The sequence below is a fragment of the Stegodyphus dumicola genome, chromosome X1, assembly GCF_044657685.1.
Source record: "Stegodyphus dumicola isolate Sdum_Otavi_A_Nest chromosome X1, ASM4465768v1".
NCBI classification, from domain to species: Eukaryota; Metazoa; Arthropoda; class Arachnida; order Araneae; family Eresidae; genus Stegodyphus; species Stegodyphus dumicola.
This window is the reverse complement of record NC_140780.1, coordinates 119,681,441-119,697,918: the sequence shown is the minus strand read 5'-3', so window position 1 is coordinate 119,697,918 and position 16,478 is coordinate 119,681,441. Positions and strand designations below refer to the sequence as shown.

General features: G+C 32.4%; 1 protein-coding gene across 1 annotated transcript in view; it reads right to left on the bottom strand.

Annotated features, from left to right (window-relative positions):
• Positions 1-16,478, bottom strand: part of LOC118196307 (7SK snRNA methylphosphate capping enzyme-like) — a 64,425-nt gene that overhangs the window by 14,867 nt on the left and 33,080 nt on the right. The window contains exons 2-3 of the mRNA XM_035367737.2: positions 14,722-14,940; positions 3,250-3,376 (exon numbers count right to left, since the gene is read on the bottom strand). Coding sequence (XP_035223628.1) covers positions 3,250-3,376; positions 14,722-14,940 — 346 coding nt within the window. The remainder of the gene's footprint in view (positions 1-3,249; positions 3,377-14,721; positions 14,941-16,478) is intronic.

Here is a 16,478-nt window from a genome sequence, read left to right as displayed (position 1 = left end):
TAAAGACTTTTGACTGTATAATACAAAGTTTTTGGCATCAAATGCTTAAATATTTCTTATAATCAAGAAGCATGTTTCAAACACTATGTGTGCTTAAAATTATACTGAAACTCTGCTCTAGTGTAAATGATATTAAAACACTAGTGATGATTACTGATTTGATGAGTTAAGAACAGAAGACTTTCAGTAATAACCTAACTATAACAATCGCAGCAACAGAAATGTGTGTATCATATTACTGTGATTAATTATGCAGTATTTGCATATAAATTTAATGAAGCCTGAAATTTTGCATCTATAATTAAACATATACAGCATTTTAAAATTAAATGTTAAGATGTAGATACAGAATAAGTTTTATTTAAGGTAGTTGGATGGATGTGAAACTCTAACAACAATGTACATGTAGCCAATGATGTATTGTAAAAAAAATTCTTTAACTCCATGATAATACCACAAAAAGTAAGACAAAACAGAATCAATACACAGCAAACATAGCTTCTTGCATTATATAAGGCATTTCTCTCGCCTTCTTAGTGTGCCTTCGTGGTGTAGTGGTCTGCACGCTTGGCGCGTAATTGAGAGGTCCATGGTTCGATTCCCGGCGAAGGTGTTTGGTCATTTTTGAAGTCTCCTGCTTCCAAAAAATACCTAATGTCTCAAAATCCTATTTGATGACTTCCAGCAACTAATTTCTCTTAATACAGCTGTAATCCATGTACCCTTCTCAAGTTCCATAAAAATAATAAATATCCATTCTAATTGAACAAAAAATTTCCAAATGCATCCCAAAATGGTACAAACAATTACCTACACAGTGTATAGATTCCATACAATAATCTGACACATTTGCTCCGTAATGACGCATAGTTACAGTTTGCTTTATTTTCTACACAAAGAGATTTAGACATAAATGCTTTTCTGAAAATAAATCATTACAGATGATACCAAAAGCATGCAGATTCAGCAAGGAATTTAAACGATACTGCTACTACATGACAATTTAAGCTTGTTATATTTTAAACTTATATTTCTACACCTGAATGAAATATTGTTCTTTTTAACTAGAAAACCGTTAATCATAACAAACAATTAAATACTCATTTTTAAATATTATTTCTTGTACTTTAAAAGATACTGCACATTTCTGAAAACAACATAACCGACAAAAAGCATAATTGATAAAAATCCAGAAAATGCACTCTACATTTCATGTAAAGATAAGCAATTAAAAACATTAATATGTAATTTCTGATAATCTTGCATACATAAAATGACTTTTGAACAGTACATCTCTTTCTCTGTTATAAATTCATACTTAAATTTCATTAAAATCCGTCCATTAGTTTTACAGAAATTTGACCTAATGTGTAAATTCTCTTAATTTTGCACGCAAGTGTATATATATGTATACGTGCACACACAAAGATAAAGAATATGTAATATAAAATTCTAACTTTAATTTGTAATAACCCCTTAAATCTCATTTTAACTCAGTTATTTCCACTTTCCATGCTAATATACATATCTCGCTGTGTCATTTCAAAATGAATCCCATCATGATTTTTCGCTCATAATACTCATCATGCACAAACTCACGTAACAGCAAAAGGCCTTTCATCGAATAGTGAATAACAAAATTTGCAAATCAAAATTTTTACAAACCAATAAGGTAGAATCATAATTTCATTCACATTCACATTATAATCTATGCATTCTCTGCTGGTTGTTTTCTGCCTTACTTCAAACATACTGTTATTAGTATATAAACAGTATGAATGTAATGTTTGAAAAATGGGCCTTTTTTTCGCACAAAATGAGCAGTGTATGTTTTATTCAAGAATGTTTCATCAAGGATAAAGAACTGCTACTGCACCATTTACGCCTCACATTCTTGCTCAAATTTTTGTTACAGATATACACAGGTAGCTGATAGTTGGTAGCATTAAAGAGACCATAAAAGTTTAAAAGATGAGGACTTATTTTTTATTTAAGATCTTGACTAAGACACAGCTCACACACATAAGATACGTGGCATTCTAAAACATGCTACCTTTCAGAGAAACAAGGCAGTGACATCATAATTCCTAAGTACCCTCTTTAGAGATTTTTATATTGGCAGTAAACTACAGTTTAAACAGTTACGCAAAAGTAAATACAAAATAATTAAAATTTTTCTTATACATATGCACGAAGACCACAATAAAATTTCAAAAACAATGTTTTCTAAAATTGTGACAAACCCTCAAATTGCAACTAAAAAATGTCCTCTTTTTTTAGAGACACAAAAGTTGCTCCTTCCTACTCACCTGATTGACATCAGCTTAAACAGAATGGAATATCGGTATTAATCTAGCAGTGCTGTAAGAAATTACCATTTTTATATATGAAAGTACTCTGTAGGTTCTCCACTGGATACCTACTATTTGGAAAATTCTATTAGTTTATTTGTTGATGAATAAATTTCACACAAAAATATTTTTTTTCATTTTTCCAGTGAAGTCACATTTTCTCTAGATTTAATTAAAATATGACATCTGTGTTTATCATCATCTTTTTCTGATTTTTTTACTATTCCGGATTTTCAATTCTAGGAAAAGATAACAGAAACATGGATTTGTTAATCGGAAAAGTGTTACCTTTATTCTTCACAGGGCCTATATTAATATTTTTTTAATTACTTTGGCAAACAGATCAAAACTTTTACACAAGAAAATTTAAATAAATGTATGTATTTATAATATGACAGCTTCTGGATACTATGCATCCACAATCAGTTAGTAGCTAATTACTATTTATAAACTTTTATAGGTATGACAGAAAATGCTAAACAAATATATTTTGCTTCAAACTGATTCCTACCAAAAATAAGATATATTTTTCTTCAACTAAATCTTAAAATGTGTATTTTTTAAACTGTTGTACCTATATGGATGATCAATTTATTTCATTCCTCTTATCTTCCAAAACAGTCAAATACAATTTTGTTCCTCAAAATGGAAAATAATTTCATAAGTAGCACTTAAAAGTATTAAAAGAGACATTTAAGGAAATGTTTGCAGTCTACAGAAAAATAAATACAATAAAGTTAATGGAAACGCATTTTAGATGACATAAAAACTGTAGTTGAAATTATGATGCAATTAAGATGAAATGATCACGTAGTCATTTTTTTAATTTAAATCAATTTAATTCATACAAAGCCTTTCAAATAATTATATTTAATGAGAACCAAAGAACTATAAATACCTTTAGTGCAATTAAAAGTCCTCCCAATGAGTTCACATCTACTGAAACCAACTTCATCAGATAGCAAATATTCACAGAATGAGTCTGGTTTTATTTCTAAACTGCAATACATCTTATAAATAGCTGGCTGGGGGGGAAAAAAGTGCATATGGTAAGAATCTACCAATGTTATAAAAATAGCACTGAATTTCATAGGGTAAAATAATTGAAAAGTAAAAACGAAAACTTTTTAAACACAATTTTAGCCAAAGAAAATAAAATGCCTACAGAATCCCTAATCCATAACATTTCCCATGTCAAAAATATTTTTATTTAAAAATAAAAAATACCTTTTTAGCAAAGGATTTCATTTCACTTTTTTTGGCACCAATGACTAATTTGCTTCTAAAAATATATTTTAAGCCAAAGTTAACTTTAAATAAAAAGATTTTTTAAAAAAAACTTAATTTATTTTCTTTAGAATTCTCTGCTAATTCCTTTCTTTGAACTACTCATTGCTTGTGGTCACTTTTTAGGTGCCATAAAGGATGAAAAATCACATTACTTGCCTTTTGAAAACCATGCACCTTCTTGTCTGAACGTGATGCTAATTTGAGATTGCATATTTCAATCATTAACACATAACAGAAAATTTAAGAATGATTACTGTTAACTAATCATTCTAAGTACTGAACAAAAGTACTTTAAAATGAAAGTATAAACTCATATAAATTTTCAAATGTAATCAGAAGCCAGGTACACCTTTTCAAAACTTTTACAAGTCTTCAACTAGAACTGTTTAAAATTTGAGATATTTGTTCTCATTATTGATGATGATTCAATGTGATAGTGCATGATTTTTAACATGAAACCAAAAACAGAAAAATTATATTTAAATAAGTTTCTTTGTAATGAAATCCTTTAAAAATTTCATTTTTATGGATTGGAATTTTTATACAGAACATTGTCATTTTTCTGAAGTTCCATTAAAAACTGTCCATACTTAATTATAGTTAGTAATTAAGACCTTTTTAGTCTAAAACCCCTTACTACAGCAATCCAACATTCAACACAAAAGAAAAATGTAAATCTCTTTAGTTCAGTATTTCCACGAGTTTTCATCTAAAAATTCCCCTGAGATTTACAAACTTCACATTTCCACCCTGGTTGATATGGTGATTAATGAAGGCTGGCTGTAATTCTGGTCAGCTGAAGTTTAAACCCCAGATTAAGGCATGGCTAATCAATAATGGTGCTGAACACTGGCAGTTTAAACTGAGCTAAATTTCAGTGAATGACCAGGCTGCATTGGCATTTTCATGGTTTTGCCTTTGTGTAACATTGATATTAGCCAGTTTCTCTTAGAAAATACTCAATGAAGACATTTCTCCTCTTAAGCAGATAGTCCTTGGATGCTTTTCCATAATCAAATAAGCCAAACAAACCAGATTAAGGCATGGATATTGTAGAAGGCATTCAATTCTATAGTGATTTTGATGAATAGGAGTAATGCTACTGATTGAAAAGCCAGTAACGCAACATGCAGTACAGAAACAGGAGCTGCATTGGCATTTTCATGGTTTTGCCTTTGTGTAACATGGATATGAGCCAGTTTCTCTTAGAAAATACTCAACGAAGACATTTCTCCTCTTAAGCAGATAGTATTTTAATATTGTCCTTTCAGGTCCCTTTAATCTTGCTCTTTCAGGTCCCTTTAATTTTGCCCTTTCAGGTCCCTTTAATTTTGCCCTTTCAGGTCCTTTTGATCAAACTGGATGCAGTTTAGAGATGGCCTTTGCAAGTTTTGCCAGAACTGATTACACCAATCCAGACTTTACTACTTCATTCTTTAGTTTAAATTCTCACTGCATGTTCTCTCCTCATAAACCTCAAAAGTAATGCTATGTTTTAATCCAACATCCATGTCTTTACCAATTCAGCATTCATCATGTGTTATGAATAACTATATTATTAGTAATTTAATTGTCTCATCACAAAAAATACTGCCAAGGATGCATCAAAGAAGCAGCCAAAACCTACTAAGGAACAGAAAGGCAATGCACAAATTGCCATGCCTTACATAGGAGTAGAATTCATGACTTTGTTTTAGGAATGTCAATCAGTGTTCACTAATAAACTCTTCAAGGTAATAAATAGTAACCGTTAGTTGAGAAAACATTTTTATTAGTTTCATAGTTCATAGTGGGACTTTTTTACCCGAGATGCTAAAGTGAACCAGTTGCTTTGTTGTTACTGAAAAGTGAAATATAAGTAAATGCAACCAGTTTTGCTTAGAAATTTAAGAAAAAGATATGATTCATAAAACTAAATAATTCTGCAAGCATTTAGCTCTAAGTAACTTATTACAGGGATGATTGCTGCTCCATTTGGAAAATCCTAAAATCTACAGCAGAGTACAAAAATTTGGTACAATTTCAAATAAATTCGGGACATTAACATTAAGCAAATAAGTGCAACGTACACACATTTCACGCAATTTTATATGAAAAGAAAAAAGTAATTTTTTTTCAATTTATTAAAATATTTTTCATTGCGTCATTTCTCACAGTTGTTCATCTTTTTAGTTTTTCAACATTTAAAAAAATATTTGCTTAGTTTCTTTTTTTTTTTTTTTTTTTTTTTTTTTTTTTGGAGGGAAGATAATTTGAGCAAACTGCTGCACTTATACTTTTTGCTAACAGAGAGTTCAGTTAACGATGATCAGTAAGCTATTTTGATGCAAATAAGGACTTCTCACTTAACCTTTTAAATATTAAATTAAAACTTTAAAAAAAATGCACATTAACAAGTACCGTAGATGAGGAAGCACTCATAGAATGTAAAGAATTTTGGTAAGCTGTCCAGTTATTCAATAAAATAACCCAGTTATTCAATAAAATAACCCAGTTCAGTTATTCAATAAATAATCTTTACCCAATAGAATCTTCAGTCTAATTTTTCCAACTCAAAAGCTTTACATGTAGTTTTGTGCAATAGCAGATTAAGCCTCTAACGTGTCCCAGATAATACATTGCTTGACATTGAAAATGCAACACCAAGAAGGACTGGTCAGAAAGTGATGAAATTTGGAAAAAAGAGATAACAAGCAGCAATAAGTGATCTTTATTTCAAAATGATTAGTCAGAATACAGAGCGAGAATGGCGTCGGCTCAGTATGATGTAGGACCACCGAAGACAGCGATGCATGAAGAAACACATCTAGGTATAGAGTCAATAAGAGTGCAGATGATGTCCTGAGGGATGGCTATCCATTCCCTTTCAACCATTTGCCACAGTTTGTCTTCTGAATGAGGCAGGGACAGAGACTGCAAACGGCATCCAATCACATCCCACACATGCTAGATTGGTGACAGGTCAGGAGAGTACGGTGGCCAGGGAAGCATATGTATACCTTGCAAAGCATGTTGGCAGATGCGAGCACTATGTAGTTGGGCGTTATCCTGCTCAAAAATTGTATTAGGCAGCCCCTGAAGGTAGGGGATTGCCACCGGCCGCAGTACATTATCCAAGTATCACTGGGCCGTCATAGTGCCCTGAATACGAACTAGAGGTGACCTGGAATCATAGGTAATAACACTCCAAACCATTATGCCCCGTTGTCATGCGGTGGGGCATTCCACATTTACTGCCGGATTAGAACTGTCTCCACGTTGATGCCACACACGTATGCAGCAATTGTCACTGGATAAACAGAAGCACGACTCATCGGAGAACACGATGTTTCGCCGTTCTGTCATCCACATCGCTCCAGTCCGGCACCACTCTAAACGTTGGAGTCTATGCTGTGGGGGCAATGGCAGTCTTAACGGATGCCGTGTTTGCAGGCCACGTTCGATCAATCGGCGGGAAAAGGTTCTGGTCGACATGGGAATATCCAGGGTACCTTGTACATGCTGCAGAATCGTAGTACAAGTGACTTGCGGGTCCGCTACAGCTTGACAGAGGATGCGTCAATCCACACATGCTGACGTCACTCTGGCTGCACCTGCACCCCTCCTTCTGTCCGCATTTCCTTGTTCCAACCATGTTCACCATAGCCGATGCACCGTGCTCGCATCCATGTGGGTATCAGCTGCGATTTGACGTAAGGACCAAACCGCCCTTCTCAGTCCGATCACCATACCCCATGTAAAATCATCTATCTGCTGGAAGTGCCTTCGTTGATGGCGGCCTGGCATTCTCTCCTATTACACGTGTGCTCCGGGACAAAAACCAACTTTCTTCAATAATTTGTCTCGCACAAATAACGACACAAATATTGCCCATTCTGCACATTCCTTCCCTTATATCTTACTTCATGTGCGTTGGAGAGCTGCGCATTTTACATCATTCGCATAACTCAGTGACATGCATCTACTCTAAAATTTGCATAAATTTCTGAAAATTCCTTTTTGGTGTTGCATTTTCAACGTCGAGCAGTGTATTTATACTTAGGTCCTATTTATGCAAGTTTCTTATAAAAAAGTTAATGAACCAAAGAATAAGTGCTTACACTGCTTATAACAACAGCATTCATAACTGCAAAATGAATGAAAAATGAACACATTGTACAATGTGCTATTTATAATAATCACGTATACATAGTTCATGCACTGATACACTATGTAGCATGAAATCTAATTCTAATCCATTATTATGAAGACATTTTTATTATTTAAATATACCCAAAATTATTAATAGTGTATCAAAAATATTAAAATATTTTAATATATTATTTTTGTTTATTTTTTTCTGTGCTGAAGCTAGGCCCTTCCAAATTATGGGCCCCAAGTAGTTATTTTATATACCTAATGACTGTTTTCATGTAATTAGAAAAAATAATATTTCTCAGTCTGCACATCATCTAGGCTATAAGTGTTAAAGGAGTTTTCTATATTCTGTCATGATATTACTCACATAATTAAATGAACTTTCAACAAGTCCATGAAAGAAAGTTAAAATAGATCTAATTTCGTGAATGCTATGCATTTCTGTTTTCCCCCTTCTTTTATCCTGAGTATGTCAGCTCAAAATTTTACAATATCAGTTTTCCTGTCACCACCCAGAAGGTATAGGGGTTGCGGAGCCAAAAGGCTCGGGTTTGAATCTCGGGGAAGGCATGGTTGTAACTGTCCATCCCTTCATAGCAGGCAAAGAGGCCACCTATTAGGTGCCTCCATAATAAAACAACCACTACTTCTGGCCTTAAGTAATGGCCAACATTTATGATGATAACTGGTGCCCCGCCACTGGGAAAAAACATTTTCTGTTTTTGTGCAAGACAAACTTCTAGTCTGAGCAAATCCACTTTCCTCAAATAAATAAACTTCTAATCTTAGCAAATCCACTTTCCTCAAATAAATAAATTAACTTCTCACTGTAGTTTACATAGGCTAAAAGTTTAAAATTTATGTAATGTGTTTGTTTTAAAACAAAATTTGAAAAAGATAATGAGTCTACTTATCACAAATCTGGAAACTTTGGATTTGAGAAAATAAAAAAGCTGATGTTTACACCACATGACTTCCTTGCACAGAATATTAAATTAAATGCATTTATTCCTGCATTTGATTTAAACTTATTTCCTCGAATTTCATTAGAGATATATTTCGCACTCAATTAATACAGTTCTTACTTCGCAGCACGACAAAAATACATAAAAACTCAAAATATTTTCATTAAAAATTTAAAACTCTAGAAAAATATAAAACACCAAATACAGTTAAAACAATTTTTACAATTAAAATTACAGTTCCTACGAAAAAATAAACACAATTAAGCCAGCAGGCAAGAAAGCAGATTTTTCAGTGCGCAAAACTAAAAGTTCCCTTTTGGTCTCACTCAGCAAAAAGACACTGAAGGTGCAGAAAGAATTAATTCACAATTTTAGTAAAGTTTCAAATGCAAACAAATATGACAGCTATAGTAAAAATAATTAGGCTTAGCCGCACTTAAATAGCTTTTAAATTGTTGACAATTCTACAAATATTGCATGCAGATGCAAATTAACTGAAGGCATGAAAGCCTTAAACAGAAGATAAGAATACCATAATTCAATCATTTTAAAGCAAAAAAAATGTAATTTGCCAACATATAAGAATAAAAAACTGAGCTCACTGAGTAGAATAACAGAGTGGGTGGGTGTATATATATGTTACGGTGAAACACCGAAATCTGGAGAATGTCGACTTTCACCAGTGAATGTCAACATTCACATAGTCTCTTGGTGTATGTCCGAAATATTATCCAAATACTCTTATTTCTGACTTACACCGGCCAATGTCGACATTCACCATGTACTAATGGTGAATGTTGAACATATAACAATATTATATTTTTTTCTTCGTAATTCAGTCGCAAATAAACGCACTTGAGACTTGAAATAAGAACTTAAGAACATGAGAACCTAAAACACACAATACATTCAAAATGAGAAAGGAAACTAATAGAAGTTAAAAACTTACTTAATTATACAGTACGTTCTAAATGAGAAAATAAAATAACAGTAATAAAAAACTTACTAAATTATGTGACTCAAATCTTATTTATTGCAACAACTTAAACTATTATGGCACTTTATGACCTCTCTTTTCGACTTTCACCAGAGCATATCTGTGATTGTCGACATACACCGGTGAGGGTCCGAATATACAAGAATGTAGTGAAATATTCGGTCTTTCATCGACGTATTTGGTGAATGTTGATATTCTCCGGTGAAAGTCGACATTCTCTAATTTCGGTCTTTCACGGTAACATATATATACAATTTTTGGTGCAGCCGATTCCAACTGAAATGGGAGGTGTACAACTACATGTTACCAGAAGTCCTATATATAAAATTCCAACATTCTGAGTCTCTGAGTTAAGCGAGATAAATATGTACAGATGCCATGAAAAACAATCTCTTCTGAATCAATTTTAAATCAGTTTTATAATTCGTTTTAGAAGAAAAAGTCCTTTATTTTGTCCTTAGTACAGATGTCGCACAAAAACATCGTTAAATTGCATTTGATAGCAGTCAAAATGGATATTTTTGTTGAAATACAGTACCCGGAATTTTTAGTGATTACAATACTTTGTACAAGGAGTAAAAATTCGGAATTCGGGCTACATCCCGACCACAATCACTCACATCTGTAATTACTCAGAACTTAACCTCTATGGTGTAATTTCTCTTATCCTAATTTATATTCATTCAGCACCAAGTCTGTAGATGTGAAAATATCAAATCATGCAACCACATTAAAAAAACGCCCTTTCATAAAGTTTTATGTTTATTAAAACATTATCTTACTACTTTGGCTACACAATCATTTCTACTTCCATTGGCTCCCACCAGAAAGAACAGAGTTCTTGAAGTTAGGAGAAAGCTTTTGGCAAGGACTGCTGACTGTGCCACTAACATTTTTATACCACTTTAAAACTGACTTAAATTGATTTTAACTTTTGGTAGCCATGTTTGCTTATGTGATGCAAAGAGCTGAACCAAAACTTATTTGCATGTTATATAGGCATTATATGTCTTGTGAATTTTCATTTTAGAATACTCAAATTTTAATTTAACACTTATGTTCTGTTAAACTTTTAAGTTGTGAAGCCTTCTGCTATTAGTAGAAAGTTCTCAAGCTGAAGATCTAGAAGATCTAATACAAAGGTTTATTTAAACCTTCTCCTGGGTTGGTGTTACTTCAGTTGAAAATTTAGAGTGGGCCATTAGTCACCTGGCTGTTATTACAGAGCCAGAATTTAACAATGAAGGAAATAGGTTCTATAGAAAGTTACAATGTCAGTCTATCATTCGAAAAAACTTTACATTATTTTTGGAAACTTTAGACATAGATAAATAATTTATAATGGTAAAGTGTTCATGCCTGGAAAAAATTTATGGAACTTACAGAGGAATTTCAAAGGAAAATATATCTTAAGATAATTTGAATTAAGATATATAACTCACTGGAAGTCTAGCAGATTCAGAACTTAATACTTTTAGACATACAATGAAAATGAAATACTCCCTGCGTGGCATGGAAGTACTAATATATTAAAAAATGCCTGAAAGTAAATGTGAAGCAAAGTACAACTAGTGTCCATAGTAGTCCATATTATCTCCCCCCCCCTCTTAAAATAATTTCAAGAAATTTTTAAGGCACTTATTAACAAAAATTATTTTCAAAAACTTAAAAATATACTCTGTGTCAAAAAATAAACACACCTAGAGAAACCGGTCAATCAAGATAAAATCTAAAATCAGCAATGAAAAGATATGATTAAAAATTACATCATAATTGATCCATTTGTTGGTCAAACGTAGGTCTAGAACAATTACATGTTAGTATGATGCCTCTGACAGCAGTGCATAATTACATTTGATCACACAGACTCATGTAAATGCTACATGCTCTCCAGCTAATTCATGCATGTTGTAAGATAGCTGTAAATGGCATCCTAACATGCCCAATATGTGTTAAATTCGTGAAAAATTTTAAGACCTAGCAGGCCAAAGGAGAGTTGAGCACAGACATTCAAAAGGGGCACTCACCGTTGTTCACATGAGTATGATGATGAAAGTTGCTCTCTAACAACCATAACAGCACTAGCAATACAGTAATTAGCAGGATGACAAAGACATATCATCAGGCTACTGAAGTGCTGCAATGAATAATTGGAAGACACTGGCCCCAGATGGAAGAACAGGTGTGATGGATGTACTCCTCAATGATGTGGAATATGCAGCACTGACCAGATCTACTTAGTAAATGAATTCTCCAGTCATCTGAAGCCATTATTAATCACTGATCATAATATAGAAAACCGGAGAGAGTTAACAATCAAGTCATGAAGAAGTTCAGAAAGGATCACACAAATGAGCTAAACAAGAAATAAGTAAACCTTCAGAAACAGCAACAAAACACGATTACGGAGAAATGTCAAAGTTTTCATGTAATGATATAATCCTGATAAAGCAGTAGCAGGCTACAGAATAAACATTTTCAGTGTCAATGCCATGTTTTACTTTGTTTACATTTTAAAATGTAGACAAAAACAAATTACATTGGACAAATTTTAAGTAAAATAGATGATTCTGAAACAGTCAAATGTTACTTAGAGACAGAGAAAAGATGCTCTCTAAAGAGTTACCAGATGGTTTTTATGGAAGGGAATTTTACATCCAAAGAATAACCTATTCCTCATTATTTTCCATTTATGCTATTTTGCTCCTTTATAGAAGTACTATAAAATTCAATTAAGTTGTTATCTATTTTATCCATTTAATATTGTGTTTATCCCTTTCAATTCACATTTCTGATTTCTATTGGTTTTAAGATATAAACTTATGCACAAAGTTGGAAGCACTCATCTGTGGTGTGGGGATGAATTATAATCCATTTAACATTAACTTCTGTTTTAATTTCTGAAAATTTCTGTTGACAAATGCTTTCAGGACAAATAAAATTCACTAACCATAATTTCACTGTATATTACACTCCTCGTCTGCCTCAGTATCAATGTTTATCTATCTTCCCTCTTCTTATCTATCTCATGCAGTTCCTGCCTATTTATAAAAACCCCACAATGCTACAACTTCTATGTTATATCTGCTATGTTAGTTCTTTGAAATAATGCATGGCAATAACAAATATCTGCCTATTAGATTTAAATATAGATAACTTACAAAATGCAGTTTTTCAACACAGTATATGTATAAAAAATAGAGATTTTTGTATTTTTAATTAAAACTCTTATTCTAGGTACACAATTTAATAACCTGCCCTTACACTGATTGTCAAAATCAAAGGATAAACTGAAATAAATGTAACTGATGTTTAAAATTTTCAACCAATCTCCCTTAATGTAATTATTTATGTTAATAATCTCTAATGGAACACAAAATTCAATATCTGCATACAAATTAGCACCTTCAATATGCAAAGTTAGCAACTAATAATACAAGCCTACAATGGCTGTACTTTTTACTTTTTGATAACTGATTCTGATGTATTTTTTAGCATTGATTCCAAAAATGACCTTTATTCTTTACCATCACATCAGGATTTTTTGCATATCAAAAATTTGAAAATTCTTAAAAAGTTGAAAAATTGTGAAAATATGAGATTTTTAAAACAGACATAAAACTTTTTTTCTTATATTCTTTTTTTGACCTGTATTAAGCTTTCTTATAGTAAAACAGTTGAGAGGTTGAATGGAGGGGAGAAGGTTCACTGACCCCTTCTGTTTTCTAATGAAACTGCTATAAATAAGCCTAATTTTCTATTTTAGTGCATTTTCATTTCCCCTTTCTTTATTTTCTTATTTTAAGAGGTCTGTTCAGCTCTTAAAACCTCCCTTTCCCTCTGCTTCCCTCTAAATGTCCCTTAGGGAATCTATAAAATTTTTTGAGTCGAAAATGAAGAGATGGCAGAAGAGTTGGTTGCATTGCTGAGTGCATGTGTGGAGTCAACAGCTTGGCCAAAAGTAGGGGTAACCCAGTTTGATTGGTTGCGACAAGTCTTAACACATTTACTGGCAGCTGTACATGTCACTCGTAGACAGCGCAACTCTCAGTGCTGCTTCAACCATTAGCTATTTTCTTCCCACCTCCATGATCTAATGTATTTTTGTTGATGAAGGATTTATTTTCATACCGTAAAGCAAATTTCCCGTTTTTTAAATGGTTTCAAAAATGTGTAAAATACCTGCTGATTCTTTTAATTACATTTGTGTCGAGTTAATGTTAATAATGAAAAGGCGTAAAAGAAATATAACAAGCTTCATTCAAATAGTATAAATTGTGTATTTTGGAGTGAAAATAGAAGACCAAAACAAAACTTGGGCACCCACTACATTTGCTACCGTGTTGAAGAACACATACGGCCAAGATAAGGTCAATATTTTAGCTTTATCAGCCAAAACATTAAAAGAGACATCAGAAAACTCATCAAAAATGGTAATTTTAAAAAACAAATGGAAGTTGCAGAAAAAGAAGCCTTTGGAGCCATTAAAGATGCAGTAACCAACTTTCTGGGCAATAATATAACTTTAAACCAACCATTGAAAATATGCTGCAAAAGTACAAAAATTTAGGCTGTTCCATGAGCTTAAAGGTTCACTTCCTAAATTCCCCATCGGACTATTTTACTGAAAATCTGGCTGCGAAGAGATGGGCAAGAGATTTCATCAAGACATCAATAAAATGGAAGGGAGGTATCAAGAAAAATTGACGACTTTGATGATGGTTGTGTATTCCTGGATAAATCCCATTAAGAATATAAAAGGAAAAGCACAATGCAGAGTATGAGGTGGTTCATGGAAATTTTGACACATACATTGTCTTAGCCTAAGCTTAAAAAAAAATAAATAAATAAATAAATTCTAAAAATATTTCATGTCTATTTTAAAAAGCCTCACATTTTTTGCTATTTTTCGATATTTTACAAATTAACAAAACACAAAGATTAGAAGAATGTAGCTTAAAGCAATATGTCAAATACTTACAGTTATTCTCTTGCTTGCTGAATATGTAAACCAAGGCTGAGGTTCTAAAATCAGATGACCACCAACACGCAATTGGGCAAACATTCTTTTAAAAGCCAACTTTAATCCCTCATCTCCAAAATTAAGATGAATCCATTTTGTAGCTCTTAGGCAGAGGATTGTATCAAATTCTGGTTTTTGAGTTTCAAGGTACTCTTCACAGGCAGGAACATAATTAGCCTAAACAAGGAAAAATTACTGGAACTATATATTTTTGGACATAATTTAAAAATAAGTCACTGCAGAAACAATATAACTTCAATGAATTTCTAGCATAATGAGAAACATCAAAAAAGTTTGTAAATAAAATGCATAATAAACTGTACAGTTTGTTAATGCTGCAATTTTAGAATTTTATAGCAGATGCAAAATTCATGCAGTTTTAATTCTGCAACCACGAGCATTTACGAGCAAATAGTTATACACTAATTACACTTCCAGTCTGCCCACTATACATGAAATATTTACAGATGACTCAATACTACATTTTTCTATTTTCAGATCAAAAGAACTTAAAATGATCAGTAAAAGCAGCCCACATGACATCACTCAATGCAAAGAATTTCACTCATTACGTTTCAAATGAATAAACATTTCCTTTCCTCTTATATACAATTTAATATATGGTATGATTGGAAATATCAAGCTGAAGAAATTGATTACAAAACAAAAGCCTTAAAAATAAAACTTTATAGTAAATTTCTCATCTTGCCTATAGTACAGTATACAGCAGGTACTATAGGGAAAATTCTGCAAAAGGGGGGGGGAATCCCTGAAGTTTCATTTGCGCATTTGCAGCTGAGGATGGTGGTTCCGTAAAACCATCGAAACTAGTCCTCTGAAAACTTGAAAATATAACTCTGATTTTTGTTGTTTGACTTCTGAATTACTATTTTACCTTATCTCTACAAGAGTATTTAAAAAACAATAATAAATAAATAAAACTACATTTCAATTATGTCGCATATCAAACAATGAAATATTTAAAATTTTAAGTAATATTACAAGCAAATATTTCTTAAAATGCAGCAATTCTAAATATAAATAAATATGGTCTTCAAGCTACTCTTTTTTTGTCATCAAAGAATAAGTTAAAAATTTACTTCCTCAACAGATGTAGATACTATGCACTAAAAAATTTTGATGGTGTCATAGATATTACATGAAGCAAATGCATGGTGAATCTTTCACGTAAATATGGTTTGTTTGTTTGTTTATGGAAAAGCATTTGAGGGCTATCTGCCTAAGAGGACAGATGCCTTCATGGAGGACTTCCTATGGAAAACTGGCTTGTATACCTGCTGCACATGGAGAAAACCTAAAAAATGCCCATGCAGTCAGCCTGTTTGCTGGAATTAGAACAATGGACCAAACTACCAGTGTTCAGTCACTTTATCACTTGGCCGCTGAGAGGCGAATCTCTCACAGGTCACGTTTGTTAAAACATTTCATTGAAGAATGATATTATAATTCAATACAGAAGCTCGCACAAAAGTGCATGAAATGTTAAGTCATAACTTCGTTCACAAGTTCAAAATCCTTTTCATGCATAATTCTTCAATCAGTGAAGAGTCTTGGAATATTTTATGAAAATAATCAAAATAATGCAATCGTTTAATGTGAATATAATTATAAACCTATAATAATAATAAAAGCTCCTATAAAAGTAGTGATTTCATGGTGAATTTTAGGATTGATTTAATTAATTTTCAAACTAG